We start from the raw sequence: 26,982 nt of genomic DNA, 5'->3' as shown, positions 1-26,982 counted from the left end.
TTCAAGGTTTGAAACTTGTCTGCGATTTGTTTGAGGAGGGTGATCTTATGTCATTTAAACAAATTCAGAATAGGTATGGAGTTTCACAGAAGGACTTTTTTGGTTTTCTCCAGATGAGACACTTCGTTCAATCATCCCTTTCTTTCCCGGGTGATCAACCATTTTAAACTCAATAGAAACATTTCTATTAAAATTTAATAAGGATGCAATAAAAAAAAAAATTTATTTCTCTTTGCTATGCACAGTTAATGGAATCAAGCCTTCCACCACGGGGAATTCCAGGCTCATTGGGAAGCGGATATGGGGATTGATCTTAGGACTGAGACTTGGTTAAGAGCTTTTAGGGTGGCCAAAAAAAGTTTTACTTGTAATAAACTCAGGGAGAACCAATATAGAATTTTACACAGACTTCAACGTACTCCTCAAATTCTTGCATAAGATTCACCCTCAATACTCACCTTTGTGTGTAAAATGTAAAAACATTGTGGGCACTTATTATCATTGTATCTGGCAGTGTCCGTTGATACTCAGGTTTTGGAGGAATGTTGCTACGGAGCTCCGCTCCATTTTTCATCGAGCCATTGACGTGGAGCCTGTTTTATTTCTTTTTGGCCTGTCTGAGAGGCTACCTGTGTTACCAGGGCAGATGATGTTATTACGTAAACTTTTACACCTGGCAAGAAGATGCATCCTGCTTCAGTGGATACAGGCAAAACCTCCATCTGTTACACAATGGTACAGAGAGACTTTTAAAGTTTTCCCAATGGAAAGACTCAGTGCCTCTTAAAAGGCAATTCAAACACTTCCTATAAAATATGGCAAGCCTTTCTGGACCACCTACCTCCGGACTTGGCTGATGTGCTTTATAAAGGAGGCTCCCAATTTGATTTTAATTTTAATCAATAATTGTGCAATGTTTATTTCTTTTTCATTTCAGCTCTGACTCAGACCTTGTGACAGTCTTTATCTATTCAGTTCTATGCAGACTAAACTGTGCTGGATTGTTTTGTATTGTTCTATTTTGTTAAAAAAGACAATAAATTATTATTAAAAAAAAAAAAAAAAGATCAACACACACACAGGGGCGTGTCTGTGTGAGGGGCGTGTCTGTGTGAGGGGCGTGTCTGTGTGAGGGGAGCGTGTCTGTGTGAGGGTGTCTGTTGGGGGCGTGTCTGTGTGAGGGGCGTGTCTGTGTGTGAGGGGCGTGTTGTGTGAGGGGGGCGTGTCTGTGTGAGGGGGCGTGTCTGTGTGAGGGGGCGTGTCTGTGTGAGGGCGTGTCTGTGTGGGGGCGTGTTGTGTACATTATAAGTTTAAATCAGACGGTGTCAAATTTCACTGCAAAGTTTAACTGAACCTTTTTACAACTAAAGAATAAACAAACGAAGTGATGTGAGAGTAACTCTAGTCCTGATGTGGAGAGTAACTCTAGTCCTGATGTGGAGAGTAACTCTAGTCCTGATGGGAGAGTAACTTTAGTCTTTGTGGAGAGTAACTCAAGTCCTGATGTGGAGAGTACTCGGGTCCTGATGTGGAGAGTAACTTGAGTCCTGATGTGTAATTGTGTCCACAGATTATTTGCAGTAAGACTGTAAAAACAGTCGAGTCACCAGTCGTATAATGGAGTTTAGCTCAGGGTTTAATTTGCTCGTCTTTCATCTTTTATTATCAGAGTTTAAGATTCACTTCAAAATTATTACTTTTTTCATTCTTCCCCTTTGGTTTATAAACCAAATAAATCATTAAAACGTAAAAACTTTTAATAGTAAAGATGATCTTATGTATTTGTAACAAAAATATAATCAAGTCCATGACCACAGCAAGTGTCCTATTGGTTCAGAGTGATGATGTCACACATGTGTGCGTCCTATTGGTTCAGAGTTGATGATGTCACACATGTGTGCGTCCTATTGGTTCAGAGTGATGATGTCACACATGTTGTGCTCTATTGGTTCAGAGTGATGATGTATTGGTTCAGAGTGATGATGTCACATGTGTGTCCACAGAGTCGGTGCGGTTGGTCTCGGGGTCCGGTCTGTGTTCAGGATCAGTGCAGATCTGGGACGGGTCCTGGACCGGGGTCTGTGACGGGGACTTGGACCAGCGGGGGCAGAGGTGCTGTGCAGGGAGCTGGGCTGTGGGCTCCTTCTCTCCTCCAGGGGGCGCTCTCTCCTCTGGGGCAGACGTTCCACTGTGAGGGGACATGAGTCTGCTCTGATGGACTGTCCCGCTCCAACTCAAGCACCTGCTCTCTGGAGCCACTGTCCACCTCACCTGCTCAGGTAAGGGGCGGGGCTTCATGCTCAGGTAAAGGGGCGGGGCTTCACTGCTCAGGTAAAGGGCGGGGCTTCACTCTGTCTCTTGTCTGTTCAGAGCCGCTCAGGTTGGTGGGAGGAGCCAGTCGCTGTGCTGGGACTGTGGAGGTGAAACACAGAGGAGAGTGGAGACGAGTGGATGTGACCTATGACCTCTGGGACCAGGAGGCCACAGCTGTTGTGTGCAGAGACCTGGACTGTGGTTCTGCTGTTTATGGAGAACAGAGAGATGATTTTCCACAGAGTCGTGTGTGGAGGGTCTCATCTGACTGTGTGAAGACGTCTTCAGTGAGAGAATGTGTCTCTGGTTCATCTTCTTCCTCTTCCTGGGGTCTGGAGGTGAACTGTTCAGGTAAAAGTGTTTTTGTAAATGTTCAGGTTGAATGTGTCCAAATAGAAGAAAGGAAACATGTGTGACATGGTTAAATGTGTGAAAAGTCCTTTGCAGCAGAGCTCTGCTTTTAATAGTTGAATCTTGTAGATTGTGTGCAGCAGTGACAGTGACAGACTGTCTCATGTTCTCTTTGCTGATTCTCTGGAGATGGAGTAAACCTGTGTGCTTGTGATGGAGGATGCTGGGAGTGTGTGTGTGTGTTTGATTCTTGTTGTAAATGGATTCTACATAAAAGATCCGTTTAGACAAAGTTGTGTCTCTGATGACGTCATAGATGAGAAAATAAAGCTGCTTTTGTCTAAATGTGTTTCATTTGTAAAGTGGAAGTGTCAGTGCGTTTACATGTGCAGCAGGATCCGGTTATGACACTGTTCTGGACAGAGTGTTTCCATGAGCTCAGAGAAACCAGGATACTCATGTCCCCGTGCACATGCACCATCAGAGGAGACGGGACATTTACACTGGTCGCTATGGCAACTATGGCACAGATATGACAAAAGATAAACATGGAGCATCTTTGATCATTTAAGACTTTTTAACCTGATTTATAACAACAAAAAAAACTTACACACATTCAACTAACAACACAACACACACACACACACACACATACACACACACACAGATACACACACACACACACACCAGTCGTATAATGGAGTTTAGCTCAGGTGTTTAATTTGCTCGTCTTTCATCTTTTATTATCAGAGTTTAAGATTCACTTCAGAATTATTATTTTTTTCATTCTTCCCTTTGTTTATAAACCAAATAAATCATTAAAACTTAAAACTTTTAATAGTAAAGATGATTCTTATGTTTGTAACAAAAATATAATCAAGTCACATGATCACAGTGTGTCCTATTGGTTCAGAGTGATGATGTCACATATGTGTGCGTCCTAATTGGTTCAGAGTGATGATGTCACACATGTGTGCGTCCTATGGTGTCAGAGTGATGATGTCACACATGTGTGTGTCCTTTGGTTCAGAGTGATGAATGTCACACATGTGTGCGTCCTATTGGTTCAGAGGATGATGTCACACATGTGTGCGTCCTATTGTTCAGAGTGATGATGTCACACATGTGTGCGTCTATGGTTTCAGAGTGAAGATGTCACATGTGTGCGTCCTATTGGTCAGAGTGATGATGGTCACATGTGTGTCCACAGAGTCGGTGCGGTTGGTCTCGGGGTCCGGTCTGTGTTCAGGATCAGTGCAGATCTGGGACGGGTCCTGGACCGGGGTCTGTGACAGGGACTTGGACCAGCGGGGGGCAGAGGTGCTGTGCAGGGAGCTGGACTGTGGGGCTCCTTCTCTCCTCCAGGGGGCGCTCTTCCTCTGGGGCAGACGTTCCACTGTGAGGGACATGAGTCTGCTCTGATGGACTGTCCCCGCTCCAACTCAAGCACCTGCTCCTCTGGAGCCACTGTCCACCTCACCTGCTCGGTAAAGGGGCGGGGCTTCCTGCTCAGGTAAAGGGGCGGGGCTTCACTGCTCAGGTAAAGGGGCGGGGCTTCACTCTGTCTCTTGTCTGTTCAGTGTTCAGGTTGGTGGGAGGAGCCAGTCGCTGTGATGGGACTGTGGAGGTGAAACACAGAGGAGAGTGGAGACGAGTGGAGTCTTATGAACACTGGGACCAGGAGCACACAGTTGGTGTGTGCAGAGACCTGGACTGTGGTTCTGCTGTTTATGGAGAACAGAGAGATGATTTTCCACAGAGTCGTGTGTGGTGGGTCACATCTGACTGTGTGAAGAAGTCTTCAGTGAGAGAATGTGTCTGGGGTTCATATTCTTTTCATCTTCCTCGGGTGTGGAGGTGATGTGTTCAGGTAAAAGTGTTTTTGTAAATGTTCAGGTTGAATGTGTCCAAATAGAAGAAAGGAAACATGTGTGACATGGTTAAATGTTGTGAAAGTCCCTTTTGCAGCAGAGCTCTGCTTTAATAGTTGAATCTTGTAGATTGTGTGCAGCAGTGACAGTGACAGACTGTCTCATGTTCTCTTTGCTGATTCTCTGGAGATGGAGTAAACCTGTGTGCTTGTGATGGAGGATGCTGGGAGTGTGTGTGTGTTTGATTCTTGTTGTAAATGGATTCTACATAAAAGATCCGTTTAGACAAAGTTGTGTCTCTGATGACGTCATAGATGAGAAAAATAAAGCTGCTTTTGTCTTAAATGTGTTTCATTTGTAAAGTGGAAGTGTCAGTGTGTTTACATGTGCAGCAGGATCCCGGTTATGACACTGTTCTGGACAGAGTGTTTCCATGAGCTCAGAGAAACCAGGATACTCATGTCCCTGTGCACATGCACCATCAGAGGAGACGGGACATTTACACTGGTCGCTATGGCAACTATGGCACAGATATGACAAAAAGATAAACATGGAGCATCTTTGATCATTTAAGACTTTTTAACTGATTTATAACAACAAAAAACACTTACACACATTCAACTAACAAACACACACACACACACTCACACACACACACACACACACACACACACACACACACAGATACACACACACACACACACACACCAGTCGAGTCACCAGTCGTATAATGGAGTTTAGCTCAGGTGTTTAATTTGCTCGTCTTTCATCTTTTATTATCAGAGTTTAAGATTCACTTCAGAATTATTATTTTTTTCATTCTTCTACTTTGGTTTATAAACCAAATAAATCATTAAAACTTAAAACTTTTAATAGTAAAGATGATTCTTATGTGTTTGTAACAAAAATATAATCAAGTCACATGATCACAGCAAGTGTCCTATTGGTTCAGAGTGATGATGTCACACATGTGTGCGTCCTATTGGTTCAGAGTGATGATGTCACACATGTGTGCGTCCTATTGGTTCAGAGTGATGATGTCACACATGTGTGCGTCCTATTGGTTCAGAGTGATGATGTCACATGTGTGTCCACAGAGTCGGTGTGGTTGGTCTCGGGGTCCGGTCTGTGTTCAGGATCAGTGCAGATCTGGACGGTCCTGGACCGGGGTCTGTGACGGGGACTTGGACCAGCGGGGGGCAGAGGTGCTGTGCAGGAGCTGGGACTGTGGGGCTCCTTCTCTCCTCCAGGGGCGCTCTCTCCTCTGGGGCAGACGTTCCACTGTGAGGGACATGAGTCTGCTCTGATGGACTGTCCCGCTCCAACTCAAGCACCTGCTCCTCTGGAGCCACTGTCAACCTCACCTGCTCAGGTAAAGGGCGGGGCTTCACTGCTCAGGTAAAGGGGCGGGGCTTCAACTGCTCAGGTAAAGGGGCGGGGCTTCACCTGCTCAGGTAAAGGGGCGGGGCTTCACTCTGTCTCTTGTCTGTTCAGAGCTCAGGTTGGTGGGAGGAGCCAGTCGCTGTGCTGGGACTGTGGAGGTGAAACACAGAGGAGAGTGGAGACGAGTGGATGTGACCTATGACCTCTGGGACCTGGAGGACACAGCTGTTGTGTGCAGAGACCTGGACTGTGGTTCTGCTGTTTATGGAGAACAGAGAGATGATTTTCCACAGAGTCGTGTGTGGAGGGTCTCATCTGACTGTGTGAAGGAGTTTTCAGTGAGAGAATGTGTCTGGGATTCATCCTACTCTTCCTCTCCCTGGGGTCTGGAGGTGAACTGTTCAGGTAAAAGTTTTTTGTAAATGTTCAGGTTGAATGTGTCCAAACAGAAAGAAAGGAAAACATGTGTGACATGGTTAAATGTGTGAAAAGTCCCTTTTGCAGCAGAGCTCTGCTTTAATAGTTGAATCTTGTAGATTGTGTGCAGCAGTGACAGTGACAGACTGTCTCATGTTCTCTTTGCTGATTCTCTGGAGATGGAGTAAACCTGTGTGCTTGTGATGGAGGATGCTGGGAGTGTGTGTTTGATTCTTGTTGTAAATGGATTCTACATAAAAGATCCGTTTAGACAAAGTTGTGTCTCTGATGACGTCATAGATGAGAAAATAAAGCTGCTTTTGTCTTTAAATGTGTTTCATTTGTAAAAGTGGAAGTGTCAGTGTGTTTACATGTGCAGCAGGATCCCGGTTATGACACTGTTCTGGACAGAGTGTTTCCATGAGCTCAGAGAAACCAGGATACTCATGTCCCTGTGCACATGCACCATCAGAGGAACGGGACATTTACACTGGTCGCTATGGCAACTATGGCACAGATATGACAAAAGATAAACATGGAGCATCTTTGATCATTTAAGACTTTTTTAACTGATTTATAACAACAAAAAACACTTACCACACATTCAACACACACACACACACACACGCACACACACACACACAGACACGCCCCCTCACACGGACACGCTGCCCCTCACACACAGATCTGTGTGAGAGGGTGCGTGTCCGTGTGAGGGGGCGTGTCTGTGTGAAGGGGCGTGTCTGTGTGAAGGGGCGTGTCTGTGTGAGGGGGCGTGTCTGTGTGAGGGGGGCGTATCTGTGTGTGAGGGGGCGTGTCTGTGTGAGGGGGCGTGTCTGTGTGAGGGGGCGTGTCTGTTACATTATAAGTTTAAATCAGACGGTGTCAAATTTCACTGCAAAGTTTAACTGAACCTTTTTACAACTAAAGAAATAAAACAAACGAACTCAAGTCCTGATGTGGAGAGTAACTCTAGTCCTGATGTGTAGATTGTGTCCACAGATTATTTGCAGTAAGACTGTAAAACAGTCGAGTCACCAGTCGTATAATGGAGTTTAGCTCAGGTGTTTTAATTTGCTCGTCTTTCAACTTTTATTATCAGAGTTTAAGATTCACTTCAAAATTATTACTTTTTTCATTCTTCTACTTTGGTTTATAAAACCAAATAAATCATTAAAACTTAAAAACTTTTAATAATAAAGATGATTCTTATGTGTTTGTAACAAAAATATAATCAAGTCACATGATCACAACAAGTGTCCTATTGGTTCAGAGTGATGATGTCACACACATGTGTGCGTCCTATTGGTTCAGAGTGATGATGTCACATGTGTGCGTCTATTGGTTCAGATGATGATGTACACATGTGTGCGTCCTATTGGTTCAGAGTGATGATGTCACACATGTGTGCGTCCTATTGGTTCAGAGTGATGATGTCACACATGTGTGCGTCCTATTGGTTCAGAGTGATGATGTCACATGTGTGCGTCCTATTGGTTCAGAGTGATGATGTCACATGTGTGTCCACAGAGTCGGTGCGGTTGGTCTCGGGGTCCGGTCTGTGTTCAGGATCAGTGCAGATCTGGGACGGGTCCTGGACCGGGGTCTGTGACGGGGACTTGGACCAGCGGGGGGCAGAGGTGCTGTGCAGGGAGCTGGACTGTGGGGCTCCTTCTCTCCTCCAGGGGGCGCTCTCTCCTCTGGGGCAGACGTTCCACTGTGAGGGACATGAGTCTGCTCTGATGGACTGTCCCCGCTCCAACTCAAGGACCTGCTCCTCTGGAGCCACTGTCCACCTCACCTGCTCAGGTAAAGGGGCGGGGCTTCACCTGCTCAGGTAAAGGGGCGGGGCTTCACCTGCTCAGGTAAAGGGGCGGGGCTTCACTCTGTCTCTTGTCTGTTCAGAGCTCAGGTTGGTGGGAGGAGCCAGTCGTTGTGCTGGGACTGTGGAGGTGAAACACAGAGGAGAGTGGAGACGAGTGGATGTGACCTATGACCTCTGGGACCTGGAGGCCACAGCTGTTGTGTGCAGAGACCTGGACTGTGGTTCTGCTGTTTATGGAGAACAGAGAGATGATTTTCCACAGAGTCGTGTGTGGGAGGTCTCATCTGACTGTGTGAAGAAGTCTTCAGTGAGAGAATGTGTCTCTGGTTCATCTTCTTCCTCTTCCTCGGGTCTGGAGGTGAAGTGTTCAGGTAAAATTTCGATCTTACATTTTTATTTCTCTCAGCGTCCAATAAACATTTAGACCACGACCGCGCACACACACACACACACCTCTCCACAGACTTCCTGAATCATTCAAATTCAGGGGTCACAGGGTCATGTCCTGGTCTTAGTCTTAGTCCTGGTCCTGGTCTGATCTGGGTTCTTTTGTGTTGCAGAGTCAGACTCAGTCCTGATCATCGGAGTCGTGGTGATTCTTCTGTTGCTCCTTTGCATCCTCCCACTGTCCTACTGCTACTGCAAGGTACTGACCTTTGGACTTGGTTTAGACCTGGTTTAGACCTGGTTTAGTCCTGGTTTAGTTCTGGGCTCCATGGACTCTGGCTCCAGTTGAGTTTGTGTGTAAAAGTGTCTCTCTGGACCTGCTGCTGTCAGGTTCTTCACTCTGACCTTCACATGTTGGTCTGGACCTGCTCCACATGATCCTGGGGTTTGGACTTCAACATTTTGTCCCAAATCCAGATCTGAACATTAACAGACCAATCAGGCTCCAGATGAGCCGCTGTAACTGCCGGCCTCCATGAGCTTCATTTGGAGCTGAACACTGTGGGTGTCGTCACGCTCCCTCAGAAAACTTCTTCAGTCTGTGGTCCTGGTTTTGTGACGTGTGGATCTGCTGTGTCCTGTTGTTTCAGGTCCGGGCCAGAAGGGGGCGCCAGAGTGAGGACCTCAGAGGACCTGGAGTTAGACCAGATCCACCTGAGTCCCGGACTTAGACCGGGTCGGGCGCGAGTCCCGGACTCGGCGCGAGTCCCGGCGCGAGTCCCGGCGCGAGTCCCGGCGCGAGTCCCGGCGCGAGTCCGCGCGAGTCCCGGCGGGTCCGGCGCGGGGTCCCGGCGCGGGTCCCGGCGCGGGTCCCGGCGCGGTCCCGCGGGTCCCGGCGCGGGTCCCGCGCGGGTCCCGGACTCGGCGGGTCCCGGCGCGAGTCCGGACTCGGCGCGGGTCCCGCGCAGTCCCGGACTCGGACCGGGTCCGGCGCGAGTCCCGGACTCGGCGCGGGTCCCGGCGCGAGCGGAGTCCCGGACTCGGCGCGGGTCCCGGCGCGAGTCCCGGACTCGGACCGGGTCCCGGCGCGAGTCCCGGACTCGGACCGGGTCGCGAGTCCCGGACTCGGACGGGTCCCGGCGCGAGTCCCGGACTCGGACCGGGTCCCGGCGCGAGTCCCGGACTCGGACCGGGTCCGGGCGCGAGTCCCGGACCGGGCGCGAGTCCCGGACTCGGACCGGTCGGGCGCGAGTCCCGGACTTAGACCGGGTCGGGTGTGAGTCCCGGACTCGGACCGGTCGGGCGCGAGTCCCGGACTTAGACCGGGTCGGGTGTGAGGGATGTTCAGTCCATTTGTGTAAATACAGAGTCACTGTTTTGTTCTATTGTTTAGTGACTCTTTGTATAATCCTTCTTTTGTGGCTGTTTTGTGTTTTTCAGATTTTCTTTTACTGATGTTTCACAAACTCACTCCAGTCAGTTCAAATCTGATCTTAGAACATTACACAGTGTTCACAGACTTGAGGCTTTGGTTTGAAATGATTCTGATGCACAGGATCCAGGTGCAGTCTACTTCCTGTTAAGGCCAGAGAACTTTGCTTTAGTTTGAAATGAGACGACCTGTAGAAATCATAGAAGATCTGATCCTCTGGAGCGTCCGACAGAACGACGCCCACACTGGGACGAGAGTATATTTTATATTTTAGATTTTTATATTTTAGATTTGATACAGTCAAGCCCAATATTATTCATACCCCTGACAAATTTTGACTTAAAGTTACTTTTATTCAACCAGCAAGTTTTTTCTTGATTGGAAATGATCTTATCTTCTGGGAGACGCCTGGGTCATGTACAAGAGGCGTCATTGTGGAAAAAAATATTTGTGCTGATTCCTGCTGGGATCTGATCACTGACAGGGCCGAGCCGTTTCTTGCCTGGGCCTTGTTTTTCCATTGAGCTGCTTCTTAGGACTTGTCTCACTCTGCAGGTGTTTGACCGTAGCCTCTTTCCTTGTCTCTTCGAGGAGCCATTTGCTTGTGGGATACAGAGGAACTTCTAACTGTCCTCAACGTCTGCGTGTTCTACCTGCCCTCTCTTTGTACATTTCTTGAGCCTGAATGACATTCCAGTGTGTGTGTTTTGTAGATCCTGGTGGTGTTGTGTGAGTGTGTGTGTGTGTGTGTGTTGATGTCTCATTCTTAGTGTACAGTTGATGTCGTCCATGTAGAGGAGGGGAGTGATGTTGGCCTCGTTTCTGAGTCGTGTCTGTGGTTTCCGAGTCGTGTCTGTGGTTTCCGAGTTGTGTGTTTCTTGTGTCTGTGTCTGTGTCTGTGTCTGAGTCGTGTCTGAGTCGTGTGTCTGTGTCTGAGTCGTGTCTGTGTGTTTCTGAGTCGTGTCTGTGTCGTGTTGGTTTCTGAGTCGTGTCTGTGTTTCTGAGTCGTGTGTGGTTTCTGAGTCGTGTCTGTGGTTGTCTGTTTCTGAGTCGTGTCTGTGTTTCTGAGTCGTGTCTGTGGTTTCTGAGTCGTGTCTGTGGTTTCTGAGTCGTGTCTGTCTGTCGTGTCTGTGTTTCTGAGTCGTGTCTGTCGTGTCTTGTTTCTGAGTCGTGAGTCTGTCTGTGTTTCTGAGTCTGTTGTTTCTGAGTCGTGTCTGTTGTTTCTGAGTCGTGTCTGTTGTTTCTGAGTCGTGTCTGTTGTTTCTGAGTCGTGTCTGTGGTTTCTGAGTCGTGTGTCTGAGTTGTGTCTTTTGTTTCTGAGTCGTGTCTGTTGTTTCTGAGTCGTGTCTGTGGTCAGTTTGAGGAGGTTCAGGTGCAGAGCAGCAGTGGGGACAGTGAGTCTCTTTGGTAAATGTCACATTTGATGGACACTTGTGCAAGTTGGCTTCCCGTTGGCTTCAAGGGTGATTTTCCACAATCACATGGAGCAGGAGTTGGTGTTTGACTCCCTTGGTGTTTTTGCCGATGCCCTTTTGTGCTGCGCTCAAAGTATTGATCCATGTGCCTCTTATCTTAGTCGCAATGATAAATATTTATATAAAGTTGTACAAAGAAGGTCACATATTGTCATAAAGTGTCACTCTGTTTTTACATTTGACCAATAAAATGAACACATTTGAATGAAACAGATTTCTGTTTTTGTTTTTTGACCACACTGTCCTATTTCCAAACAAAGTCCTTCTGAACACGACCCGTCACGTATCTGCTCGAGTCCAGAACATGGTGGAGCTGGAGCAGATCCAGAGAAGATGCAAACAGTCTCTGGTTTTGTTTGGACAAAAGGACCACTTCACACGAATGTCCCGTTTAAATGGAACCAGCAGGAGAATTACAGATGAAAACAAAACTCTTTGACCTTGTTTGTTTGATCAGATTTGTTGGGAATCGTCCAAACTCATTTCCAAGTCTCATCTACACGACACGTGGACGGCAGAACCTCTGGAAAACTTTGGGAATATTCTGCTTACAGTTTGTGTGTGAAGTAAAACAGATCAGACAGGAGCGCAGACAGGGGCGCAGACAGGGGCGCAGACAGGAGCGCAGACAGGAGCACAGACAGGGGCGAAGACAGGGGCACAGACAGGGCAGCAGACAGCAGAGCGCAGACGGGCGCAGACAGGGGCGCAGACAGGGGCACAGACAGGAGCGCAGACAGGGCGCAGACAGGGGCGCAGACAGGAGCGCAGACAGGAGCGCAGACAGGAGCGCAGACAGGAGCGCAGACAGGGGCGCAGACAGGAGCGCAGACAGGAGCGCAGACAGGGGCACAGACAGGAGCGCAGACAGGGGCGCAGACAGGGCACAGACAGGAGCGCACACAGGAGCGCAGACAGGGGCACAGACAGGAGCGCAGACAGGAGCGCAGACAGGGGCGCAGACAGGAGCGCAGACAGCAGCAGGGGCGCAGACAGGGGGCGCAGACAGGGGCACAGACAGGAGCGCAGACAGGGGCAGCACAGACAGGAGCGCAGACAGGAGCGCAGACAGGGGCGCAGACAGGGCACAGACAGGAGCGCAGACAGGGCGCAGACAGGGGCACAGACAGGAGCGCAGACAGGAGCACAGACAGGGGCGCAGACAGGGGCGCAGACAGGAGCGCAGACAGGGGCGCAGACAGGGGCGCAGACAGGGGCACAGACAGGAGCGCAGACAGGAGCACAGACAGGGGCGCAGACAGGGGCAGACAGGAGCGCAGAGGGCGCAGACAGGAGCGCAGACAGGGGGCGCAGACAGGGCACAGACAGGAGCGCAGACAGGGGCGCAGACAGGAGCACAGACAGGCGCAGGCAGGGGGCAGACAGGAGCACAGACAGGGCGCAGACAGGGCGCAGACAGGAGCGCAGACAGGAGCGCAGACAGGAGCGCACACAGGGCAGACAGGGGCGCAGACAGGGGCGCAGACAGGAGCGCAGACAGGGCGCAGACAGGGGCGCAGACAGGAGCACTTTATTGTAGATATCGCAGCAGTTAGAGAGTTAGAGTGGACGGTGTGGCATGGTGGGGGCAGGTGTATGGGTGTGCGTGGTCTAAAACAAGAAGATACAAAAACAAGATGAGAATTTCAATATAAAAGTAAATAATAAATATAAAAGTATGAAAATAGTTGACATAATAAAATAAAGTCTCTGCCTGTTCATTGGGCGACTGCTCATATAAACAAACACAGGGATAATGACACTGTACGGTGGACTGTGGCGCCCTCTGTGCTTCATTGGTGGAACTGCACGGCACAGACCCCAGGCTTAAATACACTCAGAACAGTGAGGACGCGACGGACACGCGACGACGCGGACACGCGACGGGACACGCGACGGACACGCGACGGACACGCGGCGGACACGCGGCGGACACGCGACGGACACGCGACGGAGACTCGACGGACACGCGCGGACACGCGACGGAGACTCGACGGACCAAGCAGCGAGACGATCCGAGTGGACTTCGCTCCCAAATGGCCCACGTAAAAGGATGTAAAGTAAAACAGTAATAATATTCTAGGCCGGGGTCAGTAACAGGTGGACCGGGGTCTGAGTCCAGACCCAGACCCAGACACCATCCCACACAGACCCACACCTACAGTTCACACTTTATTAAATCACTTTTCATTTTCACTGCTGATTCTATTTAACCCTTGTGCTATCCTTCAGATCAGTCCAGTATATTGTAATAATAATGATATTATTATTTAATACTACTACTACTACTACTACTACTACTACTACTACTACTAATAATAATAATAATAATAATAATAATAATAATAATACATGGGCTAAACCAGGACTAAACTATGACTAAACATGGACTAAACATGGGCTAAACATGGGGAAAACTAGGAGCTCAGGGACCGGCCTCCTGCTGGTGCCCAGAGTAAGAACTACACATGGGCTAAACTTTTGCTATTACTTTTTATTTATTTTGTATCTACTTGACTATATTTGCTGTAATAAAATTGGGTAAAAGGTTTATCGAGGAGATTGATGAAAGCAGTGTGATCAAACCATTCAAATGTTGTTGTTATAACTTCTTTCCCTAATTTAGGAGTTCACTTTAATTTTTACTACACCAAAACCGTAATTTCATAAAGAAAAACAACAACAACAACAACAACAACAAAACAGTGAATAATCAGCGTATGATCCTGCCTGGTCAACTCAGTGTTTGTCCTGTAGGTGGCAGTAATGCGCCTTATCTACGCATGTCCACTTTTAAGGCTACTTCCTATGAATTTTACAGCTAAAACAAAATGCTCCGTTTGTTTGTATTAAATTAAATTAAATTAAAACATTTAAGCATTGAACAGAAAATAGAAGTTAGGCTGTATCCCGCTGGTTTACGCTGCGTCTTTGGCGATAAACAGCGTCTGAACACAACCGCGATCGCAATGAGGTGACGTTTCCTTTCTAGAGACACGTAAAACATAAAAAAAATTAAAAAAAAATAGCGATATGCATTCGTAAACGTGATTTCAAAATATTCGTAGTACTTTAATCAAATACTGAGTCACGCTTTACGGTTTAGCGCTTAAATATATACTTGTGTTTGTGTATTCGCAACGTGTCAGGATGGCCGAGTGGTCTAAGGCGCCAGACTCAAGGATAATCTCCTTCCTTCCGTAGAAACGGGACTTCTGGTCTCCGACTGGAGGCGTGGGTTCGAATCCCACTTCTGACACATACCTTTTCTTGACTTCAGACACATAAATCTAATACTGTCTTTTGATTTACGATGTAATAATTTGTACATATATATTTAAAACCTGACTCGCCCGTAGTGACCAGGGACCCTCGGCATCTCGCGCGTGCGTGCGAGACGCGGGCCGATCATTGCCGCTTGCGGCTATATTTATTATTATTTTTATTATTATTATTATTATTATTATTATTATTATTATTATTATTATTATTATTATTATTATGCATAATAATGATCAAAAGTGCATATTGTTGGTACTGCAAAACTTACAAGTTGTAAAATTATTCATATATATATATATTTATTTATTTATTATTATTTTTTTTTTATTACACTTTGTTACACATACAAAAGGTTAAAAACAAAGAAAATCATTTATTGGAGATTGAATTACAACACATCTAAATAATAATATGCACATGAAATGACACAATGTCACAACAAGAAAAAAGAAGAAGAAGAAGAAGAAGAGGCAATAGGAGCTCTGGGCAAGTCCTGCCAAGTGCTGCAACATGAGCACAGACGTCACAAGACGTCAGAGGCTTTTCTTTCACTCTATTTTATCAGGGTTGTTGTTGTTGTTGTCATTGTCATTGTCATTGTCATTGTCATTGTCGTCGTCGTCGTCGTGGCCAAGGTGACAGGATGACATTTCTTCATACACAGGTTTAGAGTATGGAGATATTTGGGCATTTGGAAGTGATACATGTTTTATATTCAAAAGACTTTGAAATGATTACATTGTACTTTACCAGGAAATATCTAAAAGGAGAATTCACAAATGGTTAACCTGATTTACAGTGACAACTAGACCTAGTATCTCACTATATTACAACAAAAAAACGGCATTTTAATAATTTTACTTCTAGCTGCCCCATCTGTATTATGGCTTGTGAAAACAGGAAATGAGTATTTGTCCAATATTCAGACTAGGAAACATGGAATTATTTGAAAACTGTATTTTTTCTTTCAACAAAAATGGAAAATATAGGAAAAGTAAAAGGAGTTTATAATACCAATATGTAGATCTACTCATGGGGTAAATAAGGTAGAACATTCAGGGTGTTGAACTTGAATAATATCATATATAATATCCAAATAAAAGCTATGGGTTAGGGTTAATTTACTGGAAATTAGAATTAGGACTTTATTTTTAAACAAATACATTTAAACACATATAACCACCGAAACAAGACTAATATAATACTTTTTTTGAAGAATCCGATGATGGAAATGAAGAGTGGAGTCAGGACGCAAAGAACCACGAGGAGGAGCAGAGAATCTTAAATAGAGTCACAATTTACACAGAAACAGTCAGCTTCCTGCTGCAGAACTCTGCTGTACAGGTAAAGACTTCAACAGAACAGTAAGGGTCAACTATTTATACAAAAGGCATGTGCATTCTTAACTAGCATCGGTGATATATATATTCTATTTTAGCAAAAGAGCTTTTCATATTGAGAATGATCAACTGTGGCTTGCTCTGACATGACATCGTATTCTGAAATAACATTGTATTCTGAAATGACATCACGTTCTCATATAATATCACATTCCCAAATGACAGTAGCTCTAAAAGCACCTAAGAAAACATTAGGATTTCAGTATATCATCAGATCTAAACCTTCTTTAAAACAGGACAATTTCAGGCTTAAATTGGTGCTAAATTAGGTGTAAAATTGGACCATAACATTGCTGCAACACTACATAAATTACCCAAAGGAGGACCAAAATATAGCTTACTCTAAATTAAACTTAACTGTATAAAACGGCACTTACCATCAAAAGAACCTTGCATACCACCAGTGGTACCATAGTTTGAGAAACATATGACATATGTGATATGACATCACATTCTTTACAGTGCGACCCCACGGCACTTTGGGGATCGCAATGGGCCTTTTCCCTTAAATATATGAGAACTACCCTCTTCTGATAATTGTGTATATGTGTGTAACTTTTTAGTGTGTCTATTTGTAGATGGCAGAGCGTGCATTGGCCCTGGAGCTGCTGTCTTCAGATGGAGGTCGTTCTGTGCGTTACCTCCTTCACCTGGCCCGTCTCCAACTGCTCAGGAAGAACTACAGCAGTGCCTTAGTCAGCCTGGAGGAGGCGCTGAACCACGACAATGAGGTCAGCTTCAGCATGTTCTATTACACAATAATGATTAGAGACAATTTACAAGAAATCCTCTTATTTCTTTTTGTTGTGCAAAGTAGCCTGTCACAATATCAACACATTGTTCAAAAAGTGAAGATGAACAATATATTTGAGCATACTATTTATTGCGTACCTTTTATTTGCATTAGAGGAGACCTTTACTTTTTTTCATAAACTAGCATTTGAAGTGAAGTACTTGTCTATTTTATGTATTGCATCATGTTTTATTTATGGAATAGTTTATTAAGAAAAGGGTTAGTCAGGATTATCCTACTTTAAGATGATTGTATCAGTGACATAAAGTAGTTTTTTCAATATTATAATTTATTGGGGCGGCAGTAGCTCAGTTGGTAGAGCATTCGCCCACTGATCTGAAGGTTGGCTGTTTGAATCCAGCTCTCGACATAAACATCACAGGTTGGCTGGAGTGATTCCAGCTCCCACAGATGAATGCTGCCATTGTGTCCTTGGGCAAGACACTTAACCCACCTTGCCCACAGTGTCTGCATACACTGTGTGTGAATGGGTGAGTGGTTCCTTGTTGTAAAGCGCTTTGAGTGCCTTGAAGGTGGAAAAGCACTATAGAAAAATGTGACCATTTACCATTTACCATTGGTGTTTTAAGGTTTTACTCCCAGATAGGGTGACATAATGATCATGATTCAACCAAAAGTTAAATTCATAATTGATCCTTTTGCATTAGTGACTAGTCCCTAAAACTTTCTGTATTTCATCAAAAAATTTGCATTTGAAGAATATTAATCTGTAATTCCCCATCTGTTTTTAAATATAAATGTTATGGTAACAGACCCTAGTGTAAAACTGACTGGTTTCTCCTCTGCTTCTCTGACAGAATGCTGAGGCCTGGGCTCTGAAGGGCCACTGTCTCTTCCTGCAGGGCTCCCTCAGCTCTGCTAAGGACAGTTATGAGTGTAGTCTGAGCTTCCAGCCGCCTCCACAGAACCCTCACCTGGTGCTGCTCAGGCTGGGGGACATCTGCCAGCAGGAGGGACAGGTCAGCTCTTAGACACCCACATACACACGACTAGTACTTAGAATGTGTCAATTTGTGAAAATTCCGTCAAATAATTAAGCTTTAGTTGCAGATATGTGATGCAAATTTAATTGAGCACATTCACATCACATTCCAAAAGACATCACATTCTGAAATAACATCACATTCTGATATAGCATGATCTTCTGATCAGAGTTAGACAAAATAAAACACACAAAAAACATAATTTAACACAAAAATAACAGTTTGTATTTGTATTGTGTCCTCAGTTTGAACAAGCCAAACTGGTCCATCTGCAAGCCTGTGAGCAGTCCCCATCCTGCCTCACCTGGCTTGGGCTGGGAGCTGCCTGTTACCGGGTAAAAACAAATTACACTGTTATTATTAGTACTTATTTACACGTTTTCCCTAAATTTAATCACTGTACCCCTAACACTGGAAGACCAATAAGAGTTCCTTCTATATTCCCATATTTTTTCATTTTTATTGCGCAATGTACTTTTCTAAATGGTTGTATTACTGTGTGAAAGTTGGAGGAGCTGAGCCTGGCTGAAGCTGCCCTGACTGAAGCCAACCACCTGAACAACCAGAATGCACAAGTGTGGGCCTACCTCTCCTTCATCGCTCTCAAGGTGAGCTAAGGCTTTATACAAGAAAACAATAGTGCAAATGTACAGTTATTGTGAATGGAGCAGTGATAGCCTGTTTAGATCAGATTTGGTGTCTCTAAAGATTCTTCAGATTCTTTGTAATGATTCGGAAGTAAGATTTTCCTGAAGTCCACGACCATCTCCACTGTCTTATCGCAAGCCTTCTTAGAAAGTAGGTCATATACACGTGGTGTCCAGGAGAGGGAGCGGGCCACTATGGCCGTTACAACTAAAGACATTGTTAGTCACTAAACACAAGCTCTGTGTATCAGGCAATCAACTAAAAGAGGACCTGGCATGGTGCTGGAAAAAGATCCAAAAATCATTAGGATCTTGTAAACAACATCTTGGAAAGGGAAAAATCTGATTAATCTGCCCAGTCACTCCAAAACTCCAGATAGCTCTACTTTCTTCTACTTTACTTTCTGCTGTTGTGCCTTTATAATCTCAGTAAAATAACAAATAAAAAAGACACCATCGACTAAATGACTCCAGCCTGTGTGTGGAACTGGGATGAAGAGACTGAAAACAAAGATGTCAGAAGAAAAAGAACACAGTCTATCAGTGGCTGTGTTTAAGATGATTGAAATGACATGTAAAATGACAAATAGACACATTTCTTTCTCATTGTTGTCCCCCTGAATCAGATCATTATTAGATTTTCGTGAGCATGTGAAAATAGATGATAAACTTGCTTTGATTATGATTGCTGTCTATTTATTGCACGTGTTATGAAGGGCACTTTGGTCATCTATAACGTTTATAAAGCACCTTATAAATAAAGTATGTCTTGGTTTGAGGGAAAGGTTATACCCTCCAAAACTGAATGTTTGACAGATGCGCATAAACTACTTTCTGTTGTCCTCTGTTTCAGTCTGGCAGGATTAAAGAAGCAGAGCAGTTTTATAAATACGCAGTGAAGGTGAGTCTGAAAACTATCATCCACATAGCTCATTACGATACCTGTTATATTCACAGTATTCATGTCGTGTTGCAGTTTAAACTCCACAATGAAGAGCTCATCAGAGAGTATACACAAATACACGACCAGGCGCGCTTCAGCTACCTGGACGACTGCTTTAAAGGAGCTGCCATTTAACAAACCGTATGTATGCTGAGATCATGTTCAAGATGAGAAGTAGTGAGTAACTTTTCTGGTGGAGGAGGATACACCAGCTGCTTGCCTCTATGATTATGTTAATGCTTTGCCAAGAATGTTCCGCAGTATAGCATTAAGCATATCAACCGCCAGACCAAGTTACAGTACGTTTGATCTCTGGACAGGTATAAATATAATGAAAAAGATCAGTTTAATGTCATACTTTGAAATATTCCAGGCAAAGCATTAACATCTCCATGGAGACAAACAGGTGGCTGACCACTTACCAGAAAAGTTACGCGGTGCACCTTTAATTTCTATAAAATCTACAGTATATCTAGAATAATATCTAACCTTTGCTGTTATAAGAATGTATTTTATTACACATTTGGTCAAGAGCTGAACATAAAATAAAAGTTTGACAAAGAAGTATATGATTAATGTATCTGCATTAGCACAAGTTTACATATATTTCAACAAATGATTCACAATCACTGCATACAGAAAAGTATCATAAATCAGAAAATACATTCTACAAATGGCATATAGTGACTTCAGTAATGAGTAATAAATAAATATAGTTTATTCAGTTCATCCATGTTAAATGTTCTGTTCTAGTGCCATATGAAATTTGGCACAGGCTGTGTTCACATCTGCAAACAAATGAACACAAATGAGCTCCAAACACCGCATAGTCATCAACAGAGTCTGTGTTTGTCTGTGTTTTTCAGTGCTGCTGGTTATTAAAGAAGGAGCCCTGCTGTCTGATACGAGAGAAGATGTCCTGGAGCCAGGGGGAATCTTCATAGAGCCGTGGGTCTCCCAGACACTCCGCCGTGCGCTTGTAGAAATAGTAGTAGAGCACTGAAGCTGGGGACAAACACATGCACTTCATCACTTATACAATTACTATTCAAACTCATTAGCATTATTAAAATACCTGCTCTACTTTGCAAAATGTCTTCTATGCTTCCTCAATTATCTATTATGGTTTTCTCTATTGACTACTTGGTTTGACATGTTGAACTTGATCATTAAAGGTGCACTGTAATTTTTCTGGTTGAGGGTCCGCCATCTGCTTGTCTTGAATATCCCACAGTATGGCATTAAACTTCTCTTTATTGAGACAAGCAGGGGACCTCACCAGGCTAAGTTACAGGTCAGATCTGGGTAGGGGTGACCCTGCTTACAGTAAGAATATTTTTAAGGTATTTCTTAATAACAGGAATAACAACAACTACTGAATTAACAAGACAGCTAAGTTTAGTGCTATACTCTGGAACACTGAAGGCAAAACAATAACATCTCATTGGAGACAAGCAGGTGGCAAACCCTCCAACAGAAAAGATACACAGTGCACTGTCAATATAAGTGGCAAGGTTTATATTAAAATGAATTCAGCTAAATAACATTGATAACTGCTGACGTGCCTCCCATTTCTATTAGAATAATAGGTCTGGAGCTGTGATGTCATCTGAATATGCACCGTGCGATGCTATAGAGTCTTCAAGTGATTCAGTGGACTGAACAAACAGAATGATTTAAACTACTATATTTGCAGAATCTCTAATTAAGTACAAGCCATTTGGATAAACAAGCCAAAATAGTTGTGTTATCACTTTATGCAGCATATAAAAGTATTGAATTACCACTTCCATAATAACTTTTTAGACAAATATCTAAAGCAGGGGTTTCCAACATTTTTCCTCTGGTGAGCTACCTTTACAAAACAAAAATGCCGGAGAGCTACTCATTTTAGCGGCCGCAAGAAACTGAGACGATTATAAGAAAGAGGGCGAGCCTTGGGGTACTGGCCTGATTCATGAGCCAGTTTCACTTCGTGGAAACTGGCTGATCTTCGCAGCGTTGGAATTCGTTTGCTCGACGGTAGGTGGGTACTACAATCGCTGCTGTTTAGTTGTGGCGTATGTAATGCGCCGCTAACGGGGTTAACTGGTATATTAAGTTTTTCCCAAATCCCATAGGAAGAAGAGCAATAACGTCTTTCCCCTTGATAAAATTCACCAAACATTCTCTTTGTTCCGGCTTTAAATCCTCGATCTCGGGAATTGTTGCCAACACAGAATATATGGCTCTTCACTGATTGGCTGGTGCCGGGACTCACACTTCTGGTAATTCTTGCAAGCTGTCTAGTGTATTCTGATTCCTGACCTAGTCGCTGGAGAAAAATAAAACTGAGATACATTTGATGCCTATAAAACCTAAACTGCTGTCCATTTATTAGTGCATAAAGTTGGGCCTCAAAATTATACATATAAAATGGTAATAGGCATGTAACTGAACAACAAAAATTTGGTTAATACTGAAATCCCTTGGTGAGCTACTTAGAAGGGGGTAAAGAGCTTCTGGTAGCTCCGGAGCTACAGGTTGGAGACCCCTGAGCTAAGGATTAATAACACGATTAATGTAGTAAATGTGCACAATGTAACATTTTTGGAGTTGGTTGAGCTCGACAGAAACAAGTCAGATCTGTTGAGAGTCAAGCCCCTTTACAGTAAGAATGAATGCAAATTTAATGAAATAGTGTTGAACATTCCAGGCATCTCTGTAGGCACAAGCCGGTGACAGATCCTGCTCTAGAAAAGCAAAACTCAAATCTTTTATCCTCAGTATACAAGATGGAGTATGGAGCATTTCAAGGTTTGCACAAAAACAGCAGTCAAACAAATGATATGTTCCAGTCTCAGTGGAGCTTTAAAATAAAGTTTAGAATAAAGTGAATGGTATGGTTTCTATCTTATGGGTGGGTCTAAGTGCTGGGTAAACAACAGCAGACATAACATAAACAGTACATGTCTACATGTTAAACACTGGATCACCTGCTGTGGGCAATACTAGAGCATAAATCCTCTCATCTGCTTATGAGCTTATGAACGTGAATGAATTACACCCACACAGAGGAGACTGCATTAGGACCACACAGAAATGATTGACAGGGTACAATGCTATTAGTTTTATAGAACATTTAAGAATGAATTATAATACAAATGTTTCCTTCTACTGCATTAAATGAATCTACTTTGTCATTAGCACTGAATTATAAAATCGTGTGATGTGAAAATGTCAGATGGAAAGTGGGCTAATATTACTCTATGAGCAGTGGCATTAGTTAAAATCCAATCCAAAAGTAGATGATTCTCTTGCCATATTGTTCTGTGGCTTAAGGCTTTTATTGTTGCTGTAGGGAAATGTGTCCTGGTGTAGTGGGCACCACAGGGTAGCGCCTAAAGGCTACCAGGGTTTTACTGTCTAAAAACTAGTGTGTCTGTGTTTCCTAATGTGTACACTGTGTCAGCATGTAAAAGTGTTCATTAGCAGTGACTTAACAGTCTTTATATTTTTTTGCTAATCTCTATGGACAGGTTACCTTAAATATGGCTTTTCCCCAATGTCCAGGTTGTTTTTAATAGTTTACCAAGCTTTTGACACTGTAAGGACAACTTGAGGATGGAAATGCAAATTACCTGTCCTGTGAAGCATAAACAGCACTTGCAGTCCGTCCGTCCAAATATATGTGTTAGTGTTAAACCAGCGCAGATTCTGGAGACAGGACACAGTTTAGAGGATATCACAGATCAGTTGGACATGTGTAGTGTAGTGTTAGCCTGTACCATGAGCCAGCAGTGCAGCGTGATACTGAAGATCAGGTAGAGCATAGAGAACATGAGCAGAGCCCGGAAACGCTCCAGTAACACAGACACCAGCCCCACTTGGAACACATACGTGTTGAACAGCATCAGCAGGATAATGATGAGGTTCAGCAGGATGGAGATGTCCTGAACACTGTGAGGCCAGAAAAGGGGAAAATGTGTGAGAAAATGTCTGTTTTCACCTACCTCCTATCCCTGCCCACTGCTCTCCATTTACTTGTGATTATTCTAAAACCTCCACAGGAAGTCAATGAACCATTTCGTTTATTAAGTTGTTTTAGATCAATACTGCTCTTTCCAATAAATATTTGTTTATGTTGTAGTTTAATACTAAATACCTAAAAAACATACAAAATATATCCAAGTACTGAGTAAGTAAATGTTGGAATGTAACTTCTGATTTATATTCAGCTCCTGGTATTTCTAAACTCTTAACAATAGTATATTAACTAATACATAAAAAAAAAATAATAATAAATATCACTGTACACTTGTAGTGAGGAGAGTCATTCAGGTGGGACTAAAAACCTGAACTCCTCCCATAATCACATTTCAAATAGAAAAATAGAAGAGCGAGGACTCAAACTCCACCACTGCAGATAGGTGTATGTAATATGTAACCAGGACAGTCCTGTGTGATGTTACATAGTATTTAAAACTGCAGTGGACAATGGAGCCAGCACACTCAGTTTTAGACCAAAAATTTATTTATTTATTTGCACTAAAATTGTCAAAAAGGACTCGGAACAGTAAATAATGTAATTAAAATGCCACTAATGCCATTAAGTAGCCAAAAATAAAAATTCAGCAAACTGATGTAGTATTTAGTTGCACTTAAATTGTATTGATGTTAAAATGATATGACAAATGTGATGACATTATGGCTGACATCAGTCCAGAAGGGTTGTGCTACAGCTGACTAAACATATATTTGGTGTGACATGGTGTTGGTGCTCACATAAAGAGCATGAGCTGGTTGGCTGGCTCGTAGCGGATCAGTTCACTGCAGGAGTTGACAAACAGGTCGAAGCAGAGAAGGCTCATCTGGATGCCCAGCACCACACAGTAGTTAGTGGTCTGGAGTCTCTCGGGCCCATAGCCTGGTGGGAGCCCGGGCTGGTGCTGAGCCCACTGAGAATCCACTGCTGCGCCGCTCCCTCACACACACACCATGGAAACATGAACCCTCTGCAGTACACTCCAGCACTCCTGTACACAGAGAGCACAGTGTGACAGGCGTCAGCAGAAGAGACTAAAACACACAGAATTCACAAAGCAGGTCATCGGCCGATAGCCGATATAATCACCAATATATTTAGTGATGTAAAAATTCAGTGTAAATCTTGATTTGTTTAAAAAGCTTAGGTTTGGCTCTGGTGGATTTTAAATTGGGTTTATTTAGGCAACATTTATTGTTTTTCTGACTCTTTGTGTCATATTTACAGACAGTAGGTCGACCTAATGGCATTTTTGCATCACATTCTAGCTACTAGTGATGGGTATTCCAGTTCTTTTAGAGAACTGGCTCTTTTGGCTCGGCTCACTAAAGCAGCTGGCTCTTTCGGGTCCCAAGCGGCTCTTCAGATTGTTTTGTTGCAAGCAGGACTAAAGCAGGACTAAAGCAGGACTAAACCAGGACTGAACCAGGTCTAAAGCAGGTCTAAAGCAGGACCAAAGCAAGACCAAAGCAGGACTAAACCAGAACTGAACCAGGACTGAGTGGGACTCGGTCTCTATCTCTCTCCCTCTCTTGAGCCCAAGATTAGTCCTGGTTTATTGAAGTGAAGAGAAAAAAAGTGAGAGAAAGAGAAAACACAGCTCCCAATAAGGAACAGGCTCCCGTCGTTCGCTTCAAAGAGCCGACTCTAACAGTAGCCAACTACTAGCTAGTAAAGAAAGTAACTACGGCTATTAGACTTTAGCCGTAAATGCTGCGTGCAGTAATGCAGTAATTAATTATATGCATAAATGTCATAATTCACACCTCTAGTCACAGCTCATTTACATATCAATGCAGGTCCAGTAACATGTATACAGCCAATATAGTCACTTTACAATAGACCAATAGAAAACAGACTGTTTATGTGTGAGAGCTACAGCAGCTAATCGCTAACCAATAACAAATAACCAATACCAATACCAAATCGACATATTTCCAACACTCAGCGCTCACACAGACTCCTCCTCACATCACAAGTCTGCACTAATAAATGTCCTTTTAATCCAGACTCAAACCGATTGTCTGTAAAAAGAATATAATCTCAGTGTTTGGATCTGTGTCTGTGGGTGTAAACAAACACACGTGAGTGAGTGACTCTGTGGTGTGTTCAGGGACAGTATGACACACACAGACAAATGACTCTGTAGATAAATACTGATATGGAGCCACATATTAGGACATTTATCTGTGTAAATTGGATTAAATGAACATAAAGTAGAGAGTCTAAGATTTATAACGAGGTATAACATGCCCACGTGAAATATTGGCCCATATCATCAAACATATCGGCTGATAGCCGATATGCTTTCAGGTGTCCATATTGGTCGATAATACACTGATATATCGGTTGGGCTCTAATAATGATGACATGATATGATTCCACTTGTGGATCATATGTTTGGACATTTCTTTCATAAACAGTATAGGCCCCTGCCCTCAATCTAAAATGATAACACTGTCACATTCAGAAACAGTAGTGGTTCCCCTGTCTAAAGTGGTGACAAGTACATCACATGAAAAATGTTTCTAACAAACAGTAACTGAGGTGTTTACATTCTTACCCATTTTCCAGTCATTTGTCTAGAATGTGTACAAACATACATGACCATTCATTCATACAGACAGTGGCCTCCTCTTTTCATCACTTGAGGAAAAACTCAAACTAAAGAACCGCTCTGCCCACACCAGTTCATCTTTATCTTGAGAATCTTGAAAATGATTAGTGACAGACCCTCTGACCTCTCAAAATTCTGGGAACTCCTACAGTCTCTGGTGCTTGCCGATGTTTCCTGCCATCTTGGTTTGGAGCAACAGTTCTAGAACATGACCACAACCTATTGCTTCTTTCTTTTTCATTTTGTAAAATCGATGCCATCCCTACCTGTTCCATACAGGCTGGTTATGTCATCCTTCGGTCCATCTTCCGTTCACAGCGGGTGTCTGCAGCAGTGAGGGTCACATTGTTGCAGTTGAGAACTCCACAGCAGACAGATAAGATTAGCCCGCACATTTAGCACCATCCTTACAGGCTGCAGTCAGGTTTCCTTCATACCTCTTTCAGGGGTCAAAGCACCAGATGATTCTTAAAAAAACAAAACAATGAATATCAGCAAACTGTAACAAACTACAAAATAAATAGCTGCATGTCTGATGTTGATAGGATTGGATGGCTTGATTGGTCTACCAGCCCAGTCCATGCGCTCAGGCTGGTGGGTCCTGCTCTGACCTCTAGCCTGCTCCTGGACAAGTATAAATAGTGGTGCTCGGAGGTGCCAGGTGGAGGCCAGATTAGGACTAATTCTCAGCATGGAGGTTTACGCGCTCAAATTGTCCCACATTCTACTGTCTCACACAACGACACAACTCCAGGCTTTCCAATGTATCATCACATCATATAGTATGAACAGTCTGAAAATACAGCAGGTTTTAGATG

The 26,982-nt window shown here is 43.9% G+C and overlaps 2 protein-coding genes, 1 non-coding gene and 1 pseudogene across 3 annotated transcripts; 3 read left to right on the top strand and 1 right to left on the bottom strand.

Moving 5' to 3' along the window:
* Nucleotides 1-684: 684 nt before the first annotated feature.
* LOC129409245 (scavenger receptor cysteine-rich type 1 protein M130-like) lies at nt 685-13,503 on the top strand (annotated as a pseudogene).
* Nucleotides 13,504-14,598: 1,095 nt separating this feature from the next.
* Nucleotides 14,599-14,713, top strand: trnal-caa (transfer RNA leucine (anticodon CAA)). Its single transcript has 2 exons — nt 14,599-14,636; nt 14,668-14,713. It is a non-coding gene; the product is annotated as a tRNA-Leu (tRNA).
* Nucleotides 14,714-17,174: 2,461 nt separating this feature from the next.
* LOC129409244 (cilia- and flagella-associated protein 70-like) lies at nt 17,175-20,523 on the top strand. Its single transcript, XM_055154813.1, has 7 exons — nt 17,175-17,186; nt 17,748-17,909; nt 18,179-18,268; nt 18,440-18,541; nt 19,434-19,481; nt 19,557-19,664; nt 20,390-20,523. The coding sequence occupies exons 1-6, from the start codon at nt 17,175-17,177 to the stop codon at nt 19,656-19,658; spliced, it is 516 nt and encodes a 171-aa protein (XP_055010788.1). The 3' UTR covers nt 19,659-19,664; nt 20,390-20,523.
* On the bottom strand, nt 20,214-26,529 carry LOC110153555 (transmembrane protein 138-like). Its single transcript, XM_055154769.1, has 5 exons — nt 26,431-26,529; nt 24,288-24,538; nt 23,291-23,462; nt 23,144-23,219; nt 20,214-20,528 (listed from the first exon to the last, which is right to left on the bottom strand). The coding sequence occupies exons 2-5, from the start codon at nt 24,371-24,373 to the stop codon at nt 20,386-20,388; spliced, it is 477 nt and encodes a 158-aa protein (XP_055010744.1). The 5' UTR covers nt 24,374-24,538; nt 26,431-26,529; the 3' UTR covers nt 20,214-20,385.
* Nucleotides 26,530-26,982: the final 453 nt, after the last annotated feature.

Source organism: Boleophthalmus pectinirostris, unplaced genomic scaffold, assembly GCF_026225935.1.
Source record: "Boleophthalmus pectinirostris isolate CB_2022bp ecotype Guang Dong unplaced genomic scaffold, ASM2622593v1 HiC_scaffold_19, whole genome shotgun sequence".
In the NCBI taxonomy this organism is placed as follows: domain Eukaryota; kingdom Metazoa; phylum Chordata; class Actinopteri; order Gobiiformes; family Gobiidae; genus Boleophthalmus; species Boleophthalmus pectinirostris.
The sequence above is the reverse complement of the archived record's forward strand: the minus strand, read 5'-3'. Positions and strand labels throughout refer to the sequence as shown.

Coding starts and splice junctions, on each gene's coding strand:
- LOC129409244 (XM_055154813.1), top strand. Junction 18,269..18,439: donor TGGGAGCTGCCTGTTACCGG/GTAAAAACAAAT, acceptor ACTGTGTGAAAG/TTGGAGGAGCTGAGCCTGGC. Junction 19,482..19,556: donor TTTATAAATACGCAGTGAAG/GTGAGTCTGAAA, acceptor GTCGTGTTGCAG/TTTAAACTCCACAATGAAGA.
- LOC110153555 (XM_055154769.1), bottom strand. CDS start 24,373: ATGAGCCTTCTCTGCTTCGACCTGTTTGTCAACTCCTGCAGTGAACTG. Junction 23,463..24,287: donor AACCAGCTCATGCTCTTTAT/GTGAGCACCAAC, acceptor CTGGCCTCACAG/TGTTCAGGACATCTCCATCC. Junction 23,220..23,290: donor CGCTGCACTGCTGGCTCATG/GTACAGGCTAAC, acceptor TCCTGTCTCCAG/AATCTGCGCTGGTTTAACAC.